Genomic DNA, 25,528 nt, shown 5'->3' with positions numbered 1-25,528 from the left:
AAGATAGGTCATCACCTTGAGCAGTGTCTATACTCCAAAATTCAGAAAATAGTCAACCATTTTGTCTGTTGGATGTTGTTGGATGGCCAGTCTACACTATGCCTTAAATTTGGTCCATAAAATTTTATGGCTCCACATACACGCATGTTGCACATTAGGAATACTTGAACTACCTGTTCCAGTAAGAAACCCATCTGTCACTAGTGGCATATGTCACAACTTTACATGCAGAGAAGTTTCACAAAGCCTAGTGCCTTAAATCTTCGACAGCTATATGGTGATGAAAGATATCTCATAGATATGACTGTTTTGCAGAGCAAAGCATGTATATGGTTAAGTAGGCTAAATTTGATGTTTAATGCACCATTACATAGACATCCATCATGGCACTTTCTGGCTACTTTCACAGCTGACTGAATTTGTTAGATGCTCCTGTCATTAATTCCATACTGGTAGTGGAAATAAATGACTACGTCAAGGCATGGACTATTTGTTTTTTTCGGTGATTGTGATCCACTTGTTACAAATGATATATTATGTATTTGCACTTGGGATCCTCCAGAACATACAACCAGAGTTAGAATTTAGTATGAATGTATGTTAGCATGTCATGATATTCAAAGAATATATGTAAGTACATGGAGGTTGAATAATTAAAGGGGGGGAAAAAACTCTCAGAGAATGATTAGTAAAAGGAATAGATGGTTTATCAAATGAAATGTGTTGTATATACAGTCCCACATATGATGATTTATGTTTGCAGACTAAACCACTCTCATCACCATCACCAGAGGCATATGACACCTACACTGTATATATCCCAATCCATTAACTTGTGCTACTGTGCATATAAATGAAAAAAAAAAAGAACACACACAAGCACTTGGCAAGGGTATATACATGTATACGTTATGTTCCATAAATGTTCCATGTGTTTGTGCAAATTCTTTGAATATGATGTGTATCATAAATAATGTAGATGTACGAATTACTACACAGCATACAAAAATATACACATGTGAGTGATCTTTGCAGTGTTGATCTTCCTCTTGAGCAATCTCAATGGAGAGAAGGCTTTGAACTGAGCAAAATTATATAATCCCATCCACTCATTCCTGCGAGCGGGCTCTGGATGATGATAGAAGTCAATGTCACTGTTGCCTTACCCTGAGAGGTACCTTGGGGTCCGCCCCGCCCAGCTCTGAGTTGCTGCCCACTAGGATGCTACCGCTCCCATTGACCACCACGCCACCTTTGGGTGAGTACTGGTACTGGACGTTGGGCGTCGGTCCGTTGGTGGAAGCAGCCTTGAGATTCTCCTCCTCCTCCGTACCCCTTTAAAAGTCAGGTGTGAAGGAATGATTGACCAATGAAAATGATGCGATGGTTGTTGAATTTCATGTCTACCTGTAAACACTGCAGAAACATTGCAGCTACTCACATTGTTGCAGTATTCACTTGGGTACAACATTTGAGAACAGCACAAGAAATCCATGTGCACTAAGAATAGAGACTGCTCATATTTTGCCTATCCATCCCCATATCACTGTATGTCACAATGTGCACAAGATACGTCATGCCTACAGACAATTCTTCATGAAATGCAAGTCATAAACTAATCTGCCAAAGTACCCAACTTGTCTCTCAGTGAACACACACAATAACAACTTCATATTTGCTCCCACTTCAACATAACATGTCACATTTGAAACCTTTGTACTCCTTCATATAAGAAAATGAAAAAAGCGCACACATGACTGCAATGAAAGGAAACAATCTTCTAATAGCATTTACACTCAACATCATGCAAAGTAAGAATAAATCAAATCAGCTATTCCTCCTGCCATTTCATTTGAGGATGCTCATGCTTCAATAAAACTTGTGATGTAAACTTCCACTATTCCCCCACTGGACAGCTATTGACTCAGCTATTCTGGTAAACAAGGCTTTACACAACACATTTTTAATAATTCTATTACATTATCATTGAGGTGCACTGATTTTTCTTAGCTATAAAATATCCCCATCATAATGTCCATCTTTGTCAAATTACTTCTTTCAATTTGAAGTCAGCTGCATAAAGGTGATAAAACAAATTTGATACATGAATCTTATTTCAGCCATTGATGCTAGAAATCATCTTTCATGCAAATGCTTGATCCTGTCACAGCTGAGAAGAGAGGCACCTTGAACCAGTCAGAGAAAAGATGCTTGCTCAGAATATATGAGGCTTAGATATTAATGCTGGCTTTACACTTAAACAAGGCTCTTGCTTTGCGTCAAAGATTTCCAAGCCAAGTTCGTGGCATACATTTCAGTGAAAGTGCAAACAGAGCTAGCAGCCATGGTGGTATCTATATTAAATCATAAGAAATTCTTGATCGCTGAATTCAACTAACAAGGAGGACAACCTACCATCAAAACAAAAATATAATTTCAAATCCTTTTCCGTTTCTGTTTTTGTTTAAATCAAGAGTAACTTTTTTCATGCATATTTTTCATTTTATGCTCCCATGGATATGTTATTTATCAGGTAGCATTAGTGCAAACTGAATTCAAGGTACTACACGTGTATGTTCACATCAAGTGAATATCAGCTAATTTCACAAAACTGCCACACACATCAATTCTAGTTTAATTTGTAGGAAGAAAAAGACAATCCACACACGACAAAGAGGTTTAAAACTATTTTGCAAGAAATAAATCCAGTTCTTCTCGTACAGTTTTCCATCCGTACGGCTGTGTTGCAAGGAAATGAAATGAAAATAGCACTAATAATAATCCTGCAAAAAGTGTCTAATTTTTCATGAAGTTGAACATCTGTCGTGTTATTTGTCAAATTTATGAGCAATGAAGTCTGAATGAACATTTTATCATCCATAAAGAATTTCTGTCAATGGCATCAAACTTCAAGGTATCTGTATGCTGTGGTGTCAGATTATCACCTACACGCATTAAGTCTTTTCACAAAAACACAATTAAATAAGCTCAGATTCAACAACGTGCACAAAGACCTTCGTGGACCGTTTAAGGGAGAAAAACATTGTTGGAGTACATCTCACTTGGCCATCACAAAGTTCCTTCATACTTTATTCTGCTGATGAGGTCTCGTTGTTTCTAAATGTAACTTCTTGTAAGCAAATATTGTAAATGCAGTCAGTATAAGAAGCTCTTTTTCAACAGAATGTTGCATTATAAGTGTTATTCAGTTAAAACTGTGTTCAAGACAGAAGTAGAAACTACTTCAGGTCTGACATAGTTAAAGCAATAAATTGCACCCACACTACAAAGTACATGTAAGTCCTCCACCACACACACATTGATCGTATTAGGGAAAAAGAAAAGCTTTATTAATTTTTTGTCTTTATACGCAGAATTAATAAATGGCTGTTTGTTATAATCAGTACCAGGGCCCCGTTTCATCAAAAGATAAAATTGATTTTAGATTTTCTCACCACACAGTCTGCCATAGACTTAAATTTGAAATCAACTTTACAATCGATTTTAACTCTTCATTGAGCAGGGCCCAGAATATCTTAGACAAACACAGAACATGCCTAGCATGAATTTGTTAACTCAAACCAAGCACCAGTACAACACTGACTGAGACTGAAAGGTAAGAATCAACTTAGGACGCATGAAGCCAAAGCCGTCAAATTCAAGTGCAGGCTTTTGTCGGCATCTCTGTCAAGTCCACAAAGAGTTATATGGGCTGGCACTGCTTGGAATCAAGCCTATTCCTCCCAAATATGGCACCACAAACATCGACAAACAAGCGTACAGTGTGGAGGTGACTGTCATTAAAAAGAAGTCCTCAGGACCAGTAGTTTTCTTTCGTTATATCAAAATTGCATTATACACGAAGGGAATTTGCACCATAAACTTTAATGATGATAATTTTGGGACCTGAATTTTTACTTTGCTGTAATCCTCTACTATGTGAACTCAGTGAACTTTACTCCGGAATCTCTGCTGTAGCATGTGCGTCAGCTTCTGTTTGAAGTGTAATAAAATTATTTCAATCTCGGACACAGGGAGCAAGGAAAACTTACACATTCCGCATGCTAGAGAACTGTTTGCTGACCCTTTTATGTTCCACACGCAGAGGAGCATCGCTGGAGGGCGGGGGCAGTGAATTGTGACGTCTAGGGTGGGGGAGAACAGGTGGAGATAGAGTGCACAGAGGAGAGTGGGAGTGGACAGTGGTAGCAGGGTCAGGGGTAGAGGGTTGGAAGGTAGGGGGTAGACGAATGGGGTGTGAAGATAGAGGAAAGGGGTACAAGGCAGAGGTTAGAAGGTAGGAGATAAAGGGGAAAGGCGAGAGATTAAGGTATAAAGGGTGTTTAGAGATGAGAGGGCAAGTTATAGAGAATGGGGGGGGGGTAAAGAGTATGGGAAGGGGGTAAGGGATAGGAGGTTAGATTGATGATTTCAGGAATAGGGATGGGGGAGGGGGCAGAAGTAATAGTGAACAGGGGTAGAGGTGGGGAGAAGACCATAGGGAAGAAGGGAAGGGATGGGAGTTGGGGGTTAGAAAGTAGAGGATGATGGATAAGAATAGGGGCGGGGTTAGAACGTAGAGGATAAGGGATAGTGGATAGGAACAGGGGAGGGTAAAAGGGATAGGGGTAGAGGACAGGGAATATGGGAAGGAGGTGGGGATTGAACAGTCAACCAAGAATTAAAGGGTCAGTTTGGTAACCAATAAGAAGATGCAAGAGATTGAGGAGAAGATCCACAAAGAGGAAGATGGAAAAACATCACCGAGAAAGTTGGCAGGGCGGGGTGGGGTCAAAGAAAAGAGGGATGAAACAACAAGACATACAGATTGACAGTGGAGTTTGTCAAATACCTTCCTTTGCTCTACTACTACAATTTTGTTTGTTCCTGACAAAGGAAAGAGTCTAGACGTTCCCACACGGGCACCACAGGATTGCGGGAGAAAGAAAAGATGCAACCTCAAAAAGCATTAAAAGGAATATCTATCATGTCACTTTAAGTAATGGAAATTATACCCAACAGATACAGTATAATCCAAATTTGCATTTTCTTGACATTTCAAAGGTATTTAAATGACAAGGTTGAATGATAAAACTGCAGGTTTGCATTCAAGATACACAAGAGTGATATTGTTAGATGGTTGAAAGTGATACTGTGCTGCATCTTTTAGTAAAGCCAAGTAATCAATATGTACTAAATATAATTGAAGAAAAAAAAAATGAATTATTAGATGTTAAATTCAGCATGCTACTTGCCAATTGATGTTAGTATTAGGCAAAAGAAAAAAAAATACATTAAATGTGAGCAGGCATTGCATAATTTCTTGAATTCAAGTGTTAGAATTACATCATGCTTTAGATAAGATTAGTCCATGAAGTTAAATCTGAGCAAGATGAAAGAATCAACCCTATTATTGCACTTACAAGTTGAAGCATATCATCAGCGAATTTATTTTTTTTTTCAACTTGATGATTTGAGGGAGGCAGGTGTAATGTTTGGTTTTGTTTTTTTCCCCCAACATGCTAAGTATGGTCCCTTTTCTTGCCATGTTTTAACAAGAATTTCCTCTAATCCTCTGGGGTAGAGTAATTAATGAAGGAGCAGTTTCAGTCAGTTGGGAGAAGGTCATACTTTTCTGCTCAGCAGGTAATGAAGAGAGCAAGATGAAGTGATAAGAAGGCGTGTTATCAGGAAGCGTGACAGGAGAAGGGGAAATGGATAGTAGCGAGGGAGGAGGGGGACGTGGGGAGGACGCAGGAACAACGTGCGCTCAAGCTTGCCAAAACATTTACGCCCTATCTCCTGGCATGGTTATCTCAGCGGGCCAAACATCATGAAAAAATAACAAGGGGGAAGTATCACATGAAATCACTTCCTACCAATCAGGATTACATGCGCTCTACTTCCCGGATGCTTCAAACATTATTAGCCTGTGTTTCCCCCAATCTAATAATAGTGAGTACATCCCACTAGCTATCAGATGGACACTATTAGAATGACCTGAAATCTATTTCGTGTATAAAAAGGACAAAGAAATTCGAAAAAATTTTGTTTATTACGTAAAAGAAGGTAACTAAGTTATCTTAGTCCCTTCAATGCAAAAAAAGAAAAAAATCATTTGGAGGTCAATTATTTCTTTTTTGTACAATATCACAGGAAAAGAGAGTTGGAATTGAACGGAAGCCACATATATTCTACCTTCTGACTACACCTAGCTATAGATCTTTATATGAGCATCACTATGACATCATTAATTACTTTTTCCGCATGCTCATGAAAGTGTTAGGGCTGTGAAGGTTTTACTCAATGATGCTGCCAGGCCTAGGAACGCAAGCGGGTGTGCTTTCGCCATGCAAGCAATCCATACTTGGTTAACATGGGGAGGAATATAACTATGAGGCAGCCACCATAAACAAACAAACAAGAATATTACAAGAAAAAGTAATACAACATCATAATAATTTGATAAAACATGTCACCACAAAAACCGTCCATTGTAAGATGGGAGTAACTTGAGATAATGACTTGCATGTCAGGCGAGAGAGATGAGACTTCAGGGTCAAAGATGTTGTCATAACCCGCATTTTCAATTCTCTGCTGACACATTAAAATATCTTTCAAACAACTACCACATCTTGTGAACATTAAAGGGATCGTACAGTTCTGGTTGAGACCTAATTTCAGGTTTCTAACATTTTTAGGTGAGATAATGAGAAATCTCATATGAAATATGAAAGAGCATGGAATTTTATGAGGAATTCAACGTTTATTTGATAAAAATTGGTTTTGAAATGGCTGAGATATCCAAAAAAGAATGATTCTAGTAAAGTGTGGGACCCACACGTTGTAACGATCGCTATGTTTTACTTTGTTTTTGGATGTTTCAGTTATTCCAAACCCGATTTTCATCAAATAAACTTTGAATTCCTCTTAAAATGGTAGGTTCTGTACAATATCATAAGTGTTTTCTTGGTATCTTGCAAAATTTTAAAAGCCTAATTCTCATCTCGACCAAAACTGTACTATCCCTTTAATGCGACATTACATCAGCCCGACACTTGTAGATTTTAGTCAAAGTCCTTGGAGAATGGGGAAAAAAAAAGAGGGCAAATAAATCATTGCCAGCAAATTCAACATTTCTCTGCTGGAAATTACAGCTAATCCAATTCTCTGTCCTGGGTGTGGAAAAAGGTTTAAAGGGATGGTGTAGTATTGGTTGATGTGAGAATTCAACTTTTAACGTCTTGCGAGATACTTAGAAACCACTGTATGAGATGTTAAAAAGCATACAATTCTAAGAGGTCTTCAAAGTTTATGTGATTAAAATCTATCTTGAAATGGCTGAGATATTCAAAAACGATATAAAACAAAGCGATCCTAGTGAAAGTTGGGTCCCACCTTTTATTACTTAGGATTGCTTTGTTTTGGATATCTAAGCCAGTTCAGAACCAATTTTAATCAAATAAACTTTGAATTCCTCTTCAAATTAAATGCTCTTCCATATTTCATAAGGGGTTTCTCATTATCTGAAAAATAATCATATAAAACATGTTGGCAACCTCAACCCCATCTCAACCAAAACTGTACCATCTCTTTAACCCTAATCCCACCAGGTTTTTTGAGGGACTTGAAACCACCGGGGGGCCCTTCAGATCTCGGTCGTGGATCGCGCGATCCTCGCGAAAATGTGCACTAAGGTAGAGGCCAATGTAATCTACAAGACTGTATAGTTAGATTTTTCGAATTTTAATTTATTGATCTTATATTAATTAATTTATCCTAATTTACGCAAAAATATTTTTTTGCCTATAATTAAAAAAAATAAAGCTCCAAGACTTCTAATTTTTGGTGAACATATTCTTTTCAATATCCTCAACAATAATATCGAAGCAAAAATTTGGCTTCATAATCATTTCTTATGTATTCTATTGTTTATTGAATTTCTTATGTATTTCTTTGTTTTTATTGGGGTTTTTTTGTCAAAATTTGTCGCAGAAACTTTTTGAAGAATAATCATGCTAAAATATAATTCATTATCAGCCATTGAAAGTAAAAATATTTATTTTTATATGAATTAATTGCATAAACACAATTTACACTGGATTTGTACACAAAATAATGTTTTTGAGCAATTTTTGGATCGACAAATTTTTTTCAAAGGGGCGTGGCTTCAAAACGGTATGCCCGGTAGCGAAAAATTTGGTCTCAAAAGTTGCATGATACTTAAAATAAAAAAGTCATAAAAGTCATCATGTGTTGCGGAATAATCATGCGAAACGTCGAGGGGGGGGGGGGGGCCATTTTGGCCCCCTGGTGGGAATAGGGTCAAGGATGGCCCCTGCAAATGATGTGAAAAAGTCATCAGTAATCAGCGATGCATGCATATGAACTGTCATGTAAGTTAGGAGGCGCAAAGTGTTCACTGCCGCTGATCTCAACGTAACAAGTGAACTCATTCCCATGCATGTTAATCTCGACTTAAATATCAAAAATAATCATGCACATAGACACCTTGTAAATGTCTTGGGATATGGAATATTGCTGAGATTAATAGTAACTACTGCTATATTGCAAAGTTAGCTCAATCCCAACACAATATCAAACAGGAGAATATCAAAACCTCTGATAATCCTCCAGTAATATTTTTTCTAAGCCTTCCTTCTTTATTAACCTGTTAAGAACGGGCTGATTTTGCTACAACACGCATTTCCCACAGACACTTGCCTGAGTATACTCGGGACTCGTCCTTAATGGGATAATACATTAATCTATACACTTGTATTGGTGTTTGAACTTGATTTGTTATGTTTACAAGTTGGACTTGCAAAATGTAACTAAGATGTTAAATTTGTCTTGCGCTATTGATGTAACACGTTCAGATTGATAGTTTTGAACACTTTCATCCCATAACCTGATGTAGCCATGCAAGTAATCCTCACTTTATTAATGTCCATCTTAAAGATCATGTTACTTAAATTTTGTTCAATGCTTTTATGTCAATCTGTGCACGAAAAATATTTGAAAAGTGGAGCTCTTTTACAGATGACTGCAGGGGCAGTAAAATTCCAGTCTTCCTTTTGCTGTAATAAATATTTAATTGCTTTAATCTTTGGAGGAGGGCAGGGAGTAGCAGAGTGCATATAATGAAAGTCCCTCCAGAAATCCTACCTGAAATTGCCCTCGTCATCGTAGTGAATATCGACGTTCTTTGGGGGCTGCAGGAGTTTGTACTTAGTGTCTGTCACTTTCTCCGTCTCTGTGTTTGGCATCTTGTTCCTCTCATCCATCATGACCTGTCGCAAAATATTTGTCGTTATCTGTCAATGAAATATCTTCTTCATAGTGCACACTGAGGGTGTATTACAACTTTCTGTGTCACAATTTGACAAGAGTACATCAAATTACTCCAGAACAGATGGCACAGTGGGTGGTCTGTAATCATTCTTTCACCAAAATTCACTCACAAACACTGAGATACAGCTGTATACTGCAAAACCAGAAATTTTGGCATGCATTTCAATTTTGTACGAGCCAAGATTCGCAAAATTAAAAACCACCCAAAAGTTCTTGTCTACAGTGTACACTACTGTAAAACGGCGAATGTTCGTGTGCATTCTAATTTTGCGAATTTTTTGAGAGCCAAGATTTGCGAAATTAAAATGAACGCGAAAGTTCTTTTCTACACTATATGCATTGAATATTAGAGACAAATTGCAAATATTTCATGCCGCAAAAGAGCAGTTGGCTCCAATTCGCGAAAATTTCATGCCGTGAAAATATCGTGTTTACAGTATATGCATTGAATGCCAGTGGCAATTGACCGAAAAAATTTCATGCTGAGAAAAAGGCCATCGCCTCCAAGGCATGAAAGTTTCATGTCGCGAATATTTCTGGTTTGCCAGTTCTTAACATGAAAAAAAAACCTCACTGTCTCAACTGACTTTGAAAACGGACTTCCCTGCGTGTATGACGCTGAAACCTTAGTATGCATGTGTAAAATGCAGAGGAGTACGACAAATTTCACAACATGAGTAAATAATACAAACATGACATAATACATCATGGATGCTCCCCTAATTTGGCAGGAAATGGTTACCATGGCGACTGCATCCTACCTTGAGAGGGTTGACTTTCATGTGCTCGGCTGGCAGCTGGTTGCGGTTGACTGGCTTGGGCTGCTGGTTGTTCTGCTGGGCTCCGATGTGGCCGATACCGGCGGCCATGGCACGGGATGTTGAATTAGGCTGGATGTAACAGGTGTCTGTCTCAAGACCCTTTAGCTTGGCCTGCGCTCGATCTGACTCACCTACAGTGGCAACAACAAGATAGGAAAGAAATGAAACTAACAGCAAGATAAATGAAGCAAGATAAATTAAGCAAAAATATTTCCTATATTTTCTTCCAGTCTTCATAGTCACCCCCCCCCCCCCTTTAAATATTCTGAAATGAAATAGTGAAGATACATAAAGGAAGGAAATAAAAAGGAGGATCAACAAATACAATCACTGTGAAGAAAAAGTCTCTCACTCAGTCCTCCAGGTTGGGTGTAGGACACGTCCTCAGCTGGCCTGGTCAGAGCAATGGTCAAGCCAGTCCCTCCGATGCTCGTACCGGACATTGTAGCCAGGTTGGACTGCTTCTCAGGGAGAGGGGGAATGGGCGTCGACCTCCCTACCAGAACCTCTGCCGTGGCTCCTGTGTCGATGTTTGTTTCCGTCAGAGCTCCGGGGATGGAGGGGACGACGGGTGGTTTGGCTTCGGGTGTGGTCACTGGGACCGGTGGTGCTGGTCCCTTGGATGTCGCCACGTGTACTGTGGCATTGGCAGCCACACGGGTGGGGCCTGACACGTGGGGAGAGGTCTTGATGGGGGAGCGGTGCCTTACGTTGGGTGAGCGACTGCAAAATTTGACAAACAGCACAAACGGGACTGACTGAATTAATTGTATACAACATAACAGCAGCAAGGTCAATCTGCTACTAACACATCAGCTCTTGGCACTTGAACAGAGCTGATTCCCAGTCACATAATACCGCAACAATGACAAAAGCTTTTAACACACACACACACATGTATACACACGAACAAAGTAAATCAAAAATGGAAATCTCACCCTCCTGCTGATGCTGCTGCTGCATTGGAATGAAGTCTGGCAGCCATTTCAGCAGCTACATGGACAAGAGTAAAAAAGTGATTCAAAAGAAACAAAGTCTTAGGAAAACTTCCGCTGACAGAGATAAAAACAGTGTGACTCAGTGTCATAGAAGGGCTCCCTCATTTTTGGTCACTGTCATTATATAATCACAAAAGCTATCGACTGGCCTTGAGCTCAAAATTGAATTAGAGTCAAAGTTATCTATTACAGCTTCTTTGACAGTGACCCATCAACTTACTGTCAATGGAGACTGAATATTTCACAGTGATGGCAAAACATTCTACAATGGAGACTGAAAATTCTACAGTGGTGACTGACAAATCTACAGTGTTCACTGAAAATTCTACTGTGGTGACTGACAAATTTACAGTGTTGACTGTAAATTCTACTGTGGTGACTGGAAATTCTACAGGAGACTGAAAATTTCACAGTGGAAGACTGAACCTTCTATTGTGGATACTGAAATTTCAACTTGTAGTGACTGGAAATTCTACTGTGGTAACTCAAAATTTTACTGTGGTGACAGAAAATTCTGTAAGGGTCACTGAAAATCTTACTGTGGTGACAGAAAATTCTATAAGGGTGGCTGAAGATTCAAACACAGACTAAAATCAAGTTAATTCTATAGTGTATAGATCTCACAGGGAACAGACAAATTTTCCTTTTAAAAAAAATATGGATGATTCTGTATAAAATGCTGTTCTCTACGACTGTCGCACCTTGGTCTCTAATAGAAGAAATCCCACAACATCTTTGGATTTAATCCTGTCATTGTTCAGGTTAACCTCCTTTCCTTGCACAGGGCAAAACAAATTAAAGGGATCGTATAGTTTTGGTTGAGACCAAGTTTCAGGTTTCTAAAATTTTTTTTTGTGAGATAATGAGAAACCTCTTATGAAATAAGAAAGAGCATGTAATTCCATGAGGAATTCAACATTTATTTGATGAAAATTGGTTTTGAAATGGCTGAGATATCAAAAACAGAGCGATTCTAATAAAGTGTGGGACCCACACTTTTTTACAATTGCTTCGTTTTCCTTTGTTTTTGGATGTTTCAGTCATACAAAACCCAATTTTCATCAAATAAACTTTGAATTCCTCTTAGAATGGTATGTTCTGTACTATGTCATAAGTGTTTTCTTGGTATCTCGCAAAAAGTTGAAAGCCCAATTCTCATCTTCACCAATACTGTACTATCCCTTTAAGTTCATCCATGTTTCAATAGAAGAGAGCATGAACACTCACTTACAGCAATTTTATCATGTCAACAACTTTCTTTTCTTTTCTTTTTTTAAACAGATCTTCATTTCTGGTGTAATCACACTGTGCTATGGATGGAAAAGTGACAATGTTTGTTCAAGGAATATCTGTGCTGCCAAACATTATTACCGAGAAATTTCAAACCAAGCCTGGACGGCCAGGCAACAGATGTTGGTATGACCTCACTCTCACCTTTTTTCTGTGCATACGACGGCCTTCTGGAGAAGCGTTGGCTGGGTCTGCGTTCAAACTGCCTGGAATGACGTGATTTGTTCGTCTTCGTTGTCTGAAATTCTGTCCTTCCACTACAGCCATGAGAAGACAGCAAGCAAGGAAAGGCAATCAATCAAAATATTACTGAATTCATGTTACCATAATCCATGCAAGCACAACACTTTAATTAAATCCACAAAGAATCATATCACACTTTAACTAAAAACAGAGGTGAAAACAACAACAACAAAGAAACGTACAAGATGAAATATTGGCTGGGACTGTTAAATTGTTATCACTACCTGTATATAGCAAGAATTTGATTTAAAATTCTATAAAAAAAAAATTTCCCTACGACGCCTGAACTTGCATATGAAGTTATAGCATCAAAGGACAAAAAAAATGATTATTCCCATGCATTGCAGGCTGAGGGTCAATAGTTTGGAGCCATATCTGGGCTAAATACTGGTTAGTGATAAGGTTTATAGAGTAAAGATTAGGATTAGGGTTAGGGTTAGGGTTTGGGTTAGGGTTAGAGTTTGGATTAGGGTTAGGATTAGGTTCAGAGTTAGGTTTAGAGTTAGAGTTTGGATTAGGGTTAGGTTTAGGGTTAGAGTTTGGATTAGGGCTAGGATTTGGTTCAGGATTAGGATTAGGATTGGGGTTACGGTTAGGAGAAAGGTCTGGGGTAAATGGCCTAGAACCGTTTAGAGCACCGACTGGACTGCACATGGGGGAAAAGTCTGCAAATGGTACCTATATCTGAATCTTGAGCCCATGCGAATGAACCCTTGTCTGTCCTTGGTCTGCGTGACGGGGCCACGCAGCCGGAAGAAAGCGTGATGCTCCACAGCACACTTCCAGAGGTGTTTGCAGGCCTGGGCCGACTCCAGCCTGAAGACAAAAGTGTGCTGCTGTTCTTGCCCCTGGCAAAAAGAAATAAATCAGAGGAGAGAAACATACTTCAGTTACAAAATGACACAATAGGGTGGGCAGGACATGAATCATAACATGAAATTTATCCAGTGAGGAAAACAACATGCAGGGCTCATTATAAGCAGTGGCCTGGTGGCTCAGGGCCACTGATTTATGTAGGGCCACATACTTTCCAAAGTCATCTTTTGGTGACCTGATCAGGCAGCTAAAATTCAAAATGAAATTTTATATTTCCTTTCATTTCGGGCTACTATATTTCTTTTTCAGGCCACCAAAATTTAATTTCACATATCTTAGTGGCCCGAATGGGCCACTAGAAAAAAAAAATGACAGTGTCAAGCCCTGCAATATGTTTGAATAGATGTAGATGTAAAGAAAGCAAGCAGGCAGAATGGGAATCCACACCAGAGAAATGATTGTGAAATCTGACCTGATTAGGATGGAGAATATATTGGCTTTTTTTTTTCTTCAAAAGAAAACAAAAAGAATAAGAGAAATAGCAGGCGTCATAGTCTATATTTCTATTTTTAAAAATATGAATAATTAAAGATCACCTGCTCATCATCCTCCACCACCACAAGATGGAGTTTCTTCCCCTTGAAGTCCAGCCTGGTCACCTTCGGCCAGAAGAATAGACCAATCTTAGTCTCCCCCTCGTAGACTAGGATCCCTGTTGGAGTCAGTCCTAGCTTGTAGTTGTGACCATCTCGCCCCTACACATGGAAAACATTGACAAGTGCAGGAATTAATCAGGGTTGTACACCTCCCCAATATCAACCCGTTGAGGACCGACTGATTTTGCTACAACACGCATTTCCCATTGACACCTGCCCGAGTATACTCGGGACTAGTCTTCAACGGGTTGACCTGCACTACCGAGCTGGTCTAGAGTCAATGTTCTGAGAAGCCAACACTTTAATGACAAAGAGAAAACTGGAATTATGATCATTTCATGCAAGTCATGAGTCCTGTGTATGCTACTGAGTCATTTGATGACTAAGTATGGAAGCAAATAATTGATTTTGAAAATGAAAAAAAAAATCTAGTCAAGAAAACAATCACTCTTTTTAAAATGTATCCCATAGTTAAGTCCAGCTTAGTTTATAGTAGTTCTCAGAAAACATGAAGTTTTCACCATATACAATGTATTACATTCACTTTCCACAAAGTGATATTCTAACAAACAATACTGTAAAACGAGAAATGTTCGCGTGCACTTTAATTTCGCGAATTTCGCGAGAGCCAAGATTCGCGAAATCAAAATGCACGCGAAAGTTCTTGTCTACACTATATGCATTGAATGCCAGTGGCAGTTCGCTAAAATTTCATGCCGCAAAAAAGGCCGTCGGCTCCAATTTGCGAAAAATTCATGCCACGAATATATCATGTTTTAAAGTAGTTCAAATAGTATTACATTGGCAGAACTGTCAAAACGCAGTCACATCTCATAGAATTGAGTCCTTCTTTTCTGTTGTAGTTATTGATAGCTATATTAAGTCTCTGCAAAATGAAGATCTACAAATATAGTGACGCCAGCCTTCTCAATGCTTAATACATACAGACGTCTTTTACCATTTACAAATATTGGCCTACACAGTTCTTTACAAAAGTGCTGATTGGGCATTTACCCAATACGGTGCATGAGCCTTTTGACCCATAATGCTACTAAATGACATAACCACAAAATGAAATTAATCAATTGCCCCCAGTCACTTGTAGATAAAATCTTCCATCAACTGATAAAAGAAATATCAGTTTATATGTTTATTATACCAACTCACGATTAACCCCCAAATTCTTGTTTCATCGCACAGCTATGATGTCATAATAAACAAACATTTGCCGCGCGCACTCAACAATTACAAGCGCGCTTACAAGCGCGTACTTTTGTCACTCATTTTTGTAAACAACTTCAACCGATTGGCTTCGCGTACGTACGTACACGGTGACTGTGTCTGTGTGGCTACTCATTCATCTTCCACGGAAAATGGTTGCCATTTCTGTGCTAAATTGAAGAATCTGTGTGGACCTTATCTGCTGACGTTCAAGGTGTTGTATAAAACAAATAGTGTATGTCTTTACTCGTGCAATGGAACAAGATTTCGCTCTCGGTGAAAGATGAGGCGCACTATTCAACTCAGCTTCGCCTCGTAGAATAGAGCTCCTCTATCTTTCACCTCGTGCGAAATCTTGTACCATCACACTTGTGACCATTCACTATTTGTATACTACGTGTGGCCTGCAGTGAAATAGATACCTGTACTATGTGTAGATCCACTCCATACATCTCCAGCCATTTGGCCTTGTTCAGGTAATTCAGTTCAGCTTGCGCAGGATTCATACCACTACAAGAGGGTGAGAAAGGAGAGAACGAGTGAAAAAAATGAGACATGTTGAACAGAAGGTTAAAGGAGACAAATAACATAATAGAAAATTGGGCAAAAGTGGGAATGAATGGGTCTAAATAACCTTTTCTTCTCCCTCTGAGTTGTTGTTGTTGTTGTTGATCTACTGAGACAGGTCAGGATCACAGTGTGTGCCCCAGTAGGAAGCAGTGGTCATGCCACACACAGCAGATTTGGGTACATTGTGTAGGGGATGCATAGTGGGCTTCACAATGGAAGGAACAGGTAGGTTGCATTCCTGTTACGATGCTGGTTGGGGTTGACTTGGTATGGTGTTTTATGTCATACTCTGTGGAATACAACCTACAGCAGAATTATGGAGAAGGAGAGATAGAGAAAGGACTTACAAAAGGGGAAAATTAAATGGAAATTTATTCCACAAGGAAAAGATATGGTTTCAACAAGAAAAAGGGAAGTGTACACTCAAAATATCTATGAAAGCTTCAGTAACATTAGAAATCATGGATTAAACAAGAAAAAAAAAAACAACACTTGTACTGTACATAAATGACACTAATGCTCGCCTAACCAATAGTCACACTTTTCTTTGTACAGAGAGATAGAAATGTACTGTATACACTGTCATTTTCACGTACAAATATTTTGCGAATGAGGTCACGGACATTTTCGTGAGATGTTAGTTTTCGCGAATTAACACAGAGGCCTTCATAAGCACTCGATTACCTTAGCGCATGGTGACATTTTCATGTGTTGTTAAATTTGCAGTCTAACTGTGTTTCGTGATATTTGCAAAAATTAAACCCTCGTGAAAATAACAGTTATTACAGTATGCCATAACATAAATCAAGAAACATATTATCTTTATACATCCCCATTAGACTATTAAGAAATTGTCTCAATTTAAGGTCTATTTCTTTTTTTTTCTTACATTCAATGCACCATATTTTTCATACTGATATGGATTTTCCTTCCTTATAGAAAAAAAAAAGATTTTTTGAAGGAATTACTTCTGCAAACCTAGTCTTGTAAATGCATCTCTTCATATTTTCCATTTTTGTTTTAATGTAAATACCCTTGGTTACAAATTGTAGACTACTGATGTCTGTACCAGTAGTACGTGAAGCAGTACAGGCTGTTGACACATTAGTTGCGTTCACACGCAGTTACCAAACTTGGTCGAAAACTTAACTGACGATGATTAGCTCCATTTGAGAATAACTACACGTGTTCACATGTGCACCTAAACTTTAAAGGGGCAGAGTCCCGGTGGTGTAGAGGGCGCTGTTGATGATATTGCTGATCACCGTTAGCATTGATACGAAGATTACCGAAGTTGAGCTGCCATCAAGAGTAAAGTGCGTAATTGTTGCTAAGTAACGTTGCCTGTGTTGTCTTCTCTGCACATCGCACAGTCTGTAGTAATGCCAGGTTGCGTGCATATGTGCTTGTTATTATGACATCACAAAAGAACTTTGCTAAAGCTGTCTTCCCCCTCACCCGAATCATGAGCCGAACTGTGATCCGACCACTGACTACAGTGAATCGGACTTCTTCGGATTCGGGGAAGTGGGCCAAAGCGTAAGCGCTAGAGAGGAGTCGATAGCGTAGGTCTCTATAGGAAACTTGCGCTGTGCGCCCGCGTACGCATTTGACTAAAACACCGGGACCATGCACCTTTAAGTTACAACTTACACGCGAGCCCCACTCGATGATTACAACAAAGTGCAGAGTCTTTGCTAGATGACCTTATGCCCATACAAAATAATGCAGTGAACGAGACGCGAGGTTCACGCTAACTCTCAAGCTTGTTGATTAATGTGTCCACATGGAGCGAAACTACGAGTGGGGACCCCCCATGGCTCATGAAGAGAGCCTAGACCCTAAGATATCTTGTGGTTTTAATCATCAACTAAACTCTTAAGATTGCTAACTTTCGAGTGTGCCCACACAGTGCTACACTACAAGCCAATCATCGAGAGTTAAGTTTTTGACCTAAAGTCAAAGTTTAGGAACAGTGTGTGAACCTATTATAAACTATTTTCACCTCCTACCATAGTAGACGCACACTGTGTCACTAGTCATGACTTTGGGTTGTTATGAGTCAAGGATAAACAAATAGCCAATTACTGTAATGGTCAATCCAAAGGTTGCACGGTACATCAACACTCCAGTGTACAGGCACTTTTATGAGCAAGTGAGCTAATCATTAACATTGCTTGCAAACAACAGATCACTTGCAGTATATCAGAAAAAAAAATTAACTACACTTATTACAAGTCAGACTAAATATTTGAATAATGTATGTCAGTGTACTCCAACATGTCACTATATATAGCATGGAACATAATGCACCATATGATTTGTTATGACTAGGAACTCAAACAATTCAAAAATGAAAATTTGCTTGGAATATGAACTATGAAAGGAAATGAAATTAAACAGAGAAATAAAGCAAAACTAGAAATATCACTTAGGGTGATTAATACCCCCGCCCCGTGACGACAGTCTTACCCAAGGAATGATCTTTCCTTGATCTTCTGCCATTTAAATGCCGTTACCATGGCAACGCAGCTTCCGACACGTCCGAAAAATATGTCTTGCACATCTTCCCACCAAGACTATTGTGTGTGCCACATTTCATAAGCTTTTGTCAAAAACTGAGGAAGTAGTTCAATCCACAAGATCTTTCCTTGATCTTCTGCCATTAATATGCCATTACCATGGCAACGCAGCTTCCGACACGTCCAAAAAATATGTCTTGCACATCTTCCCACCAAGACCAATGTGTGTGCCACATTTCATGAGCTTCAGTCGAATACAGAGGAAGTAGTTCAATCCGCAAGATCTTTCCTTGATCTTCTGCCATTTATATGCCGTTACCATGGCAACGCAGCTTCCGACACGTCAGAAAAATATGTCTTCCACATCTTCCCACCAAGATCAAGGTGTGCGGCACATTTCATAAGCTTTGGTCAAAAAACTGAGGAAGTAGTTAAATCCGCAAGATCTTTCCTTGATCTTCTGCCATTAATATGCCGTTACCATGGCAACGTACTTTCGGGTACTGTCAAAAAATGCGTCTTGCACATCTACAACCAAAGGCACACATCTGTACCAAGTTTCATGGAAATTGGGCAAAAAACTGAGGAAGTAGTTTGCAACACAAAATTTTCCATCATTTTGGCTCATAATATGTGAGCTGTTACCATGGCAACATACTTTTTGTCACTGTCAAGAAATGTGTCGTGCTGACCTATATCCTAAGACAAACATTCAATATGAATTCCATGAGAATTGGAAGAACACTGATGAAGCAGTTTTGCCATGAAGCATTTTGCCCTATATTTTACCAATAACATGCCGTTACCATGGCAACGCACTTTTTGCCACTGCGGAAATATGTGTCTTGCACATTAACATATTCAGATGAACATCTGTACCTAATTTCATAAAAATTGATCAAAAACTGTGGGAGGAGTTCGCGACGCAAGATTTGTACCCATTTTTGCCCATAATATGCCGTTACCATGGCAACGTACTTTTGGGTACTGTCAAAAAATACGTCTTGCACATCTACAACCCAAGGCACACACATGTGCCAAGTTTTATGGGAATCGGTTGAAAACTGAGGAAGTAGTTCGCAACGCAAGATTTGCAACGGACCGACCGCCCGACCGACCGCCCGACCGACCGCCCGACCGACCGACCGACCGACCGCCCGACCGCCCGACCGCCCGACCGTCCGCTGATTCCTATATACCCCCTTCAAACTTCGTTTGGCGGGGGTATAATTACCTGGTCCCTACATTTCAATAGTTTTTCCTTATCCTTAAAAAAAAAAAACTGATTCTCCCCATTCCCTCTTGAGTATGCAATATTTCCAAACAGCCACAAGAAGTCATTATGGGACGCTTGATGCTTACGTTAAATGTACTGTAAAACGAGGAATGTTCGTGTGCATTTTAAATTTGCAAATTTCACGAGCAGAGTTTCGTGCAATCAAAATGCACGCTAAAGATCTTGTTTACACTATATGCATTGAATGTTAGAAGCAACTCGCAAAAATTTCATGCCGCGAATAAGGCCGTCGGCTCCAATTCGCGAAAGGTTCATGCCGCGAAAATATCATGTTTTACAGTAAGCATCCAAAGTGGGGATAGTCATGTGACAAACAGAATGGTGCTTTACCAATGAACACAGGCACAACTGTTTTCTTTGATATTAAGTGTATGTACAACTTTATTTTTCATTTTTTTCATTTCTTTTTTGCATCAACACTCACCTCACTCACCTTATTCTCTGTACATAGTGTCTTTACAATTTTTGTTGTCGCAATGTGATGCCAGAATGACTGTTTTTTTCCCTTTTTTTTCGATAAGTATACATGATGTATGTTTTTGCTCATTTTCTTTTTTCTTCTCTTTCGAGGCTGTCATATCCTCAAGCTATATGCTTATTTGATGACAGTCTTCTGCATTCACACTACCAATACATGCACCATAATTCAGTCAGATCATTTGATTCACTTTATCCCGAGTGGTTCCCAATTGATGTGTTCTCTTATTCTTTCCTTTAATCTGTACACTTATATCTCAGTTATGTTTGAATGTACACACTGTACATGTATGTTTTATTGTCTTGAAAATAAAAAGAAATGACTGTATTTCATTTGTAATATATATTTAATGCAGAAAATTCCCAATAAATGCATTTGAGTTGAACTGAACTACTGTATAAGCTGTTACTTTCAAAAGGGTTTAATTTTCACAAATTTTGTGAATCGTTGTTCTACCACGAATTTAACAACACATGAAAATGTTGCAACACGCTAGGGTAATAGTCCACTTTACAATACTAGTAGCCTCAGTGTTAAAGGGGTCATATAGTTTTGGTTGAGACTGAACATCAGGTTTTCATCATTTTTTGGTGAGATAGCGAGAAACCTCTTATATGATATGAAAGAGCATGTAATTCCATGAGGATTTCAACGTTTATTTGATGAAAATTGGTTTTGAGATGGCTGAGATATATAAAAGAGAGTGATCCTAATAAAGTGTGGGACCCACCTTTTATTACTATCATTTTGTTTTACTTTGTTTTTGGATGTTTCAGCTATTCCAAACACGATTTTGATCAAATAAACTTTGAATTCCTCTTAAAATGGTATGCTTTCTACTATTTCGTAAGTGTTTTCTTGGTATCTCACAAAAAAAGTTACAGCCCAATTTTCATCTCCACCAATACTGCACCATCCCTTTAAATCGGAAATCATCTTGTGAAAATGTCAGTGTCCTCCTCATTTGCAAAGATATGATTTGTACGCAAAAATAACAGCTTTCTAAGATGGCTAATATTGCTCTCTCTTCATGGCATAAATTTACTGTAAATCCAGATACATTCGCGGTATGACACTTTCACGAATTGGAGCTGATGCCATTTTTTTGCGGCAAGAAACTTTTGCGACTTGCCACTGGCATGTGCAGACAAACACCTTTGTGTTCTTTACTTTCAAGAATCTTGGTTCCTCACAAAATTTTTGAAAGTTTCATGCACGCAAAAAATCATGGTTTTACAGTATACTGAAAGTCCTAAGGTAAAAATTTGGAAATGAAAGAAAAAGAAATGAAAAAGAGAGACATTTATGCTCTGCATGGAAATGATGGAGTTGGGTTGTGAGGTAATGAAACTGACACAACAGTCTGGGGACGGAACACCACCAGTCTAGGAAGTTTGCAGAGCGTTTGATTAACGAGGGTGCAATATTGATCTTTTTCACCTCAGGCCATCTGTCACTAAACTACTACATTCCTTTTTCCTTACAGTATGGCAGAGAGAACAGTCTACACACATCACCAATACTGCCAATATGGAGATGAGGAAAAATCATTGTATGGAGAGTTGATCCCTGACAACATACTTACTGACACACAAATACATGTAACACATCTACAAGCACACATACAGACACACAGTAACACAGAGTACAAACACATTACACACACATACAACCACACATATAAACACATGTATACAGACACACATACTGATACACATACAAACACACAGACTAACACACATACAAATACACTATATAAAACATACATACAAACACACATACCAATACACAAACACAAATTTACAAATGCACATGCTTACAAACATATCGTACATGCCCAGATCATGTATTCTTCGTACTGTTGCACTCACTCAATCAAATTTCGATGACCTACACCATATATGTACATGTATCTCTCCCTGGTACATGTAGATCATCATATAAGAATTGATATCAGTCAATTGTTATGCACGCTTCATCGAAGTTTTAGTTTTACAGCTTCAATGAACAAATGTTAAGAAATCAAATAAGAACACAAAAAAGAGCAAACTGTACTCGTGAAACACTTTCTTTTGGCAGGTATCACTGTGAGTATAAAGTGAGATAGATATTTCTTCTTGATATTAAAATGCATAAGAATTAAAGTTCATCTTAGCAACTGGAAGCGTTGAATATATTTCACTTCTTTGTGGTCTTGTGCACTGTATCTCCTACAACATGTGGTCAAACATGGCCAGAAAGGAAGTATTGCATTAGCTTTAAAGGGACTGTACAGTACTGGTTGAGGTGAGGATTCAGGTTTATATTTATAACATTTTTTGGTGAGATAATGAGAAATGTCCAATGAAATATGAAAGAGCATGTAATTTCAAGAAGGATTCAATGTTTATTTGATGAAAATTGGCCTTGAAATGGCCGAGATATCCAAAAAGCGATCCTAATGAAATTGACAAGCCACGGATTCTATTAGGATCTCTTTGTTTTACCTTGTTTTTAGATATCTCAGTCATTTCAAAACCAATTTTCATCAAACAAACTTTTGATTCCCCATAGAGTGGTTTCTAAATATCTCGCAAAACATTACAAGCTGAGTCCTCACCTCAACCAGTATTTCACAGTCCCTTTAAACTTATATTTTTCCCTACTCTCTATGAAAGTTTGTTGACTTTCAACCTGACTTGGAGTAAATTCAAGAAACACCTTTTTTTTTTCTGAGTTCTATTCCCAAAGTGAAGACGTGATAAACACAGGCAGCACATATCCAAAGCCTCTTGGGCAGATATTCTGTATAATAACCATTGTTTGGTAAGGGGGGGGGGGGGGGGGGGGAGCCACAAAGCTCAAATCTAGAATAGCTTTGTTATTGGGGTCAGTTTTGGCAAGCACGTTTGTTTTCACAGGGGTATGGTATGCATCAAGTGGAAACCCATTATATTTGAGGCCTACCACCAGTGGATATAAATATGGGGGAGGGGTATGAAAATTATGTATTTCACTCTAGAATAATGATTCAGGCATTGGTGAGTTATTTTCTCGCCATTCTGTTGCATTTTAATCCAAAAATCTAACAAATCAAAGGGTGTAGTCTACTCTATTTCAGGTTCATTGCATTTTAACCTTTACAAGAGCACAAATGTGCTTTAATCTTTTTTTCAGGAAATTTTTGTTCTATATTTTATTTAGATTACTTAATACAACATTAACACAAAAGTATATGAGCCATTTTCAATGTATACAACACGATATACATGTATTAGACATTTCATTTTCCATTGTTACAAAGAAACCAACTGAGGAATTCAAGAGAATGATGAATATGCTTTATATCTAGGCTAAACATTGAATGAAATACTGTATATGAAAAAAATTACCAAAAAAAAAAAAAGAGAAAACCTCCCCTCCTCACCCTCTTCCTCTCTCTATATCTTCTATCAAAACTGTATATACATGTATCATTTACACTCACACACACGGACACATGCAGTCAATGAACAGATTGTGCTCATTATCAAACCAGTAGTCAATGTATCTAAACACAATCCTGTTCTGATGGGCCTACACAATGAGATGAATGGAATATCACATCAGTCACCACGATTTAATGAAACAATGGTGCCCAGCATGTCGACAACTGAACCAAAATAGACATTGACACATTTTCATTAGTTCTGGCACAACTGCACAGGGAAAAAAATATATCTATATTTTTTCCATTAAAGCCCAAACAAAGTTCTGGTACGCCTGCAAAAGTTGTCAAATTTCGCTCCCAAATGTGAACGTATGCTTAGGAAATGTGCAGGATAACGATGTTTTTGCAAGATATTCGATGGGTAACGACGAAAATGCGAAATATTAGCCAAAAAGGTTCAGTCTCAGTACTTACCCGAACGGGGTCAGGCTAAACTCGGACTCGGGGATAACTCGGCTTCGCTTTTGACGGCGGGATGAGTTTTAATGGTTGTCCCTCTGATTGTACAGTGTTGTCCTATGGGAGCGGCCTGTATAAACTGTGTTCTGGCTACTCACAGTAATGGTCCGAGTTGTTACAACGCGCGCATCAAAAACCTCTTTTGCGCGCATGCAAAATTAGTGTGCGCCTATCAAGCACCTCTAAAACAATCAAAGGCGCTTGATAAACAACAACAAAAACTCCAAAGACCGCGCGTCTCAGCAACTGAGGACCGCGCGCTGTCATTTTTGTTTTGTTTTGTACAGGATTACGTTAGCACCTGTGGTTAGCACGCACTTTCCTGTCCATTCAGTTAGGCCGCATTTGGTATTATGCAGTGGCCGGCAGAATGTGGCGATCACTAACTGCGTGTGAATTGTCTGAAGTAGGGTCGAATTTTTCCCGAGACCGAGTTAGTCTGGAGCCTTCTGGAATAAAAGTCGGTTTTCCTACTATTATTATTTTTCTCAAAATGCTCCAAACCGACTCATCATTCCGGCAAACCGCGTCAGCCAGGTAAGTTTCTTAGTGGACTCTTTCGATATATTGCAAGCAAAAATGAAATGGTGCTAGACGGGTTCTCAAGCACTTACCGAAACTTAGTTTTCACTTTAATAACTCATTTCTTGAAAGGGAGATGATACATCTATCAGTACTGACAGATAAAACAAGTATGGAAGGTTACAATTATCAAGTGAGGGTAGACTGTTCCTAAATGGAGCAGTCTGCATGTGATCAACGTGGGTGTGGTTAATGCTGATTTGCCAAGAAATGTACAATGTATGTCAAATTATCTTAAATATGAAATGTCCTGAAATTAGATTTTATTTGAAAGAATATTTACACCATATGCCTTATGTTTCACAAACACCTCTTTAATATATGTTATGATTTTGTTGTTTTTCACATTTGCTTGTATACATGTAACTCATGATCTGTTAGACTGTGCAAAAGAAATTAACCAAACTGACTAAAAGAGACAATGCAGAGATTTGTTAAAACATTGCTATTAAAAGAAAATATATCATCATCGACTGTAAATGAGGAAAGTTGATAGTTTTCAGATATGAATACAAACATACTGTGTAAACATTTAAAGTTATATCTGTACAGGCAGTTTTTAGCAACTTTCCTCAGTCACACTAAAATAAATATAGATTACACTTCTGACGGCAGACCTCCACACAAAGACTCATTTTTGGTTCATTCTAAGTCACCTTGGAAAAAAAAAAGACAATAAGAAAGAATGTGGAAGTGGGTATAAAGATTGTGTACTTAACTATGTAAACATGAAAAATATGTGAATTGCAAAC

General features: G+C 38.6%; 1 protein-coding gene across 1 annotated transcript in view; it reads right to left on the bottom strand.

Moving 5' to 3' along the window:
- LOC139726581 (uncharacterized) overlaps positions 1–25,528 on the bottom strand; it is an 84,485-nt gene that overhangs the window by 7,596 nt on the left and 51,361 nt on the right. Inside the window, exons 8-17 of the mRNA XM_071637569.1 lie at positions 15,822–15,909; positions 14,119–14,277; positions 13,385–13,554; positions 12,608–12,720; positions 11,114–11,168; positions 10,528–10,898; positions 10,116–10,306; positions 9,169–9,293; positions 4,053–4,145; positions 1,167–1,335 (exon numbers count right to left, since the gene is read on the bottom strand). Of these exons, the coding sequence (XP_071493670.1) occupies positions 1,167–1,335; positions 4,053–4,145; positions 9,169–9,293; positions 10,116–10,306; positions 10,528–10,898; positions 11,114–11,168; positions 12,608–12,720; positions 13,385–13,554; positions 14,119–14,277; positions 15,822–15,909 (1,534 nt within the window). The remainder of the gene's footprint in view (positions 1–1,166; positions 1,336–4,052; positions 4,146–9,168; positions 9,294–10,115; positions 10,307–10,527; positions 10,899–11,113; positions 11,169–12,607; positions 12,721–13,384; positions 13,555–14,118; positions 14,278–15,821; positions 15,910–25,528) is intronic.

This window comes from Diadema antillarum, unplaced genomic scaffold (genome assembly GCF_040938485.1).
Source record: "Diadema antillarum isolate AM-2024a unplaced genomic scaffold, OU_Dant_1.0 seq00000090_RagTag, whole genome shotgun sequence".
Lineage (NCBI taxonomy): Eukaryota > Metazoa > Echinodermata > Echinoidea > Diadematoida > Diadematidae > Diadema > Diadema antillarum.
Note: the sequence above shows the minus strand (reverse complement) of the source record. Positions and strands in the feature narration are given on the sequence as shown.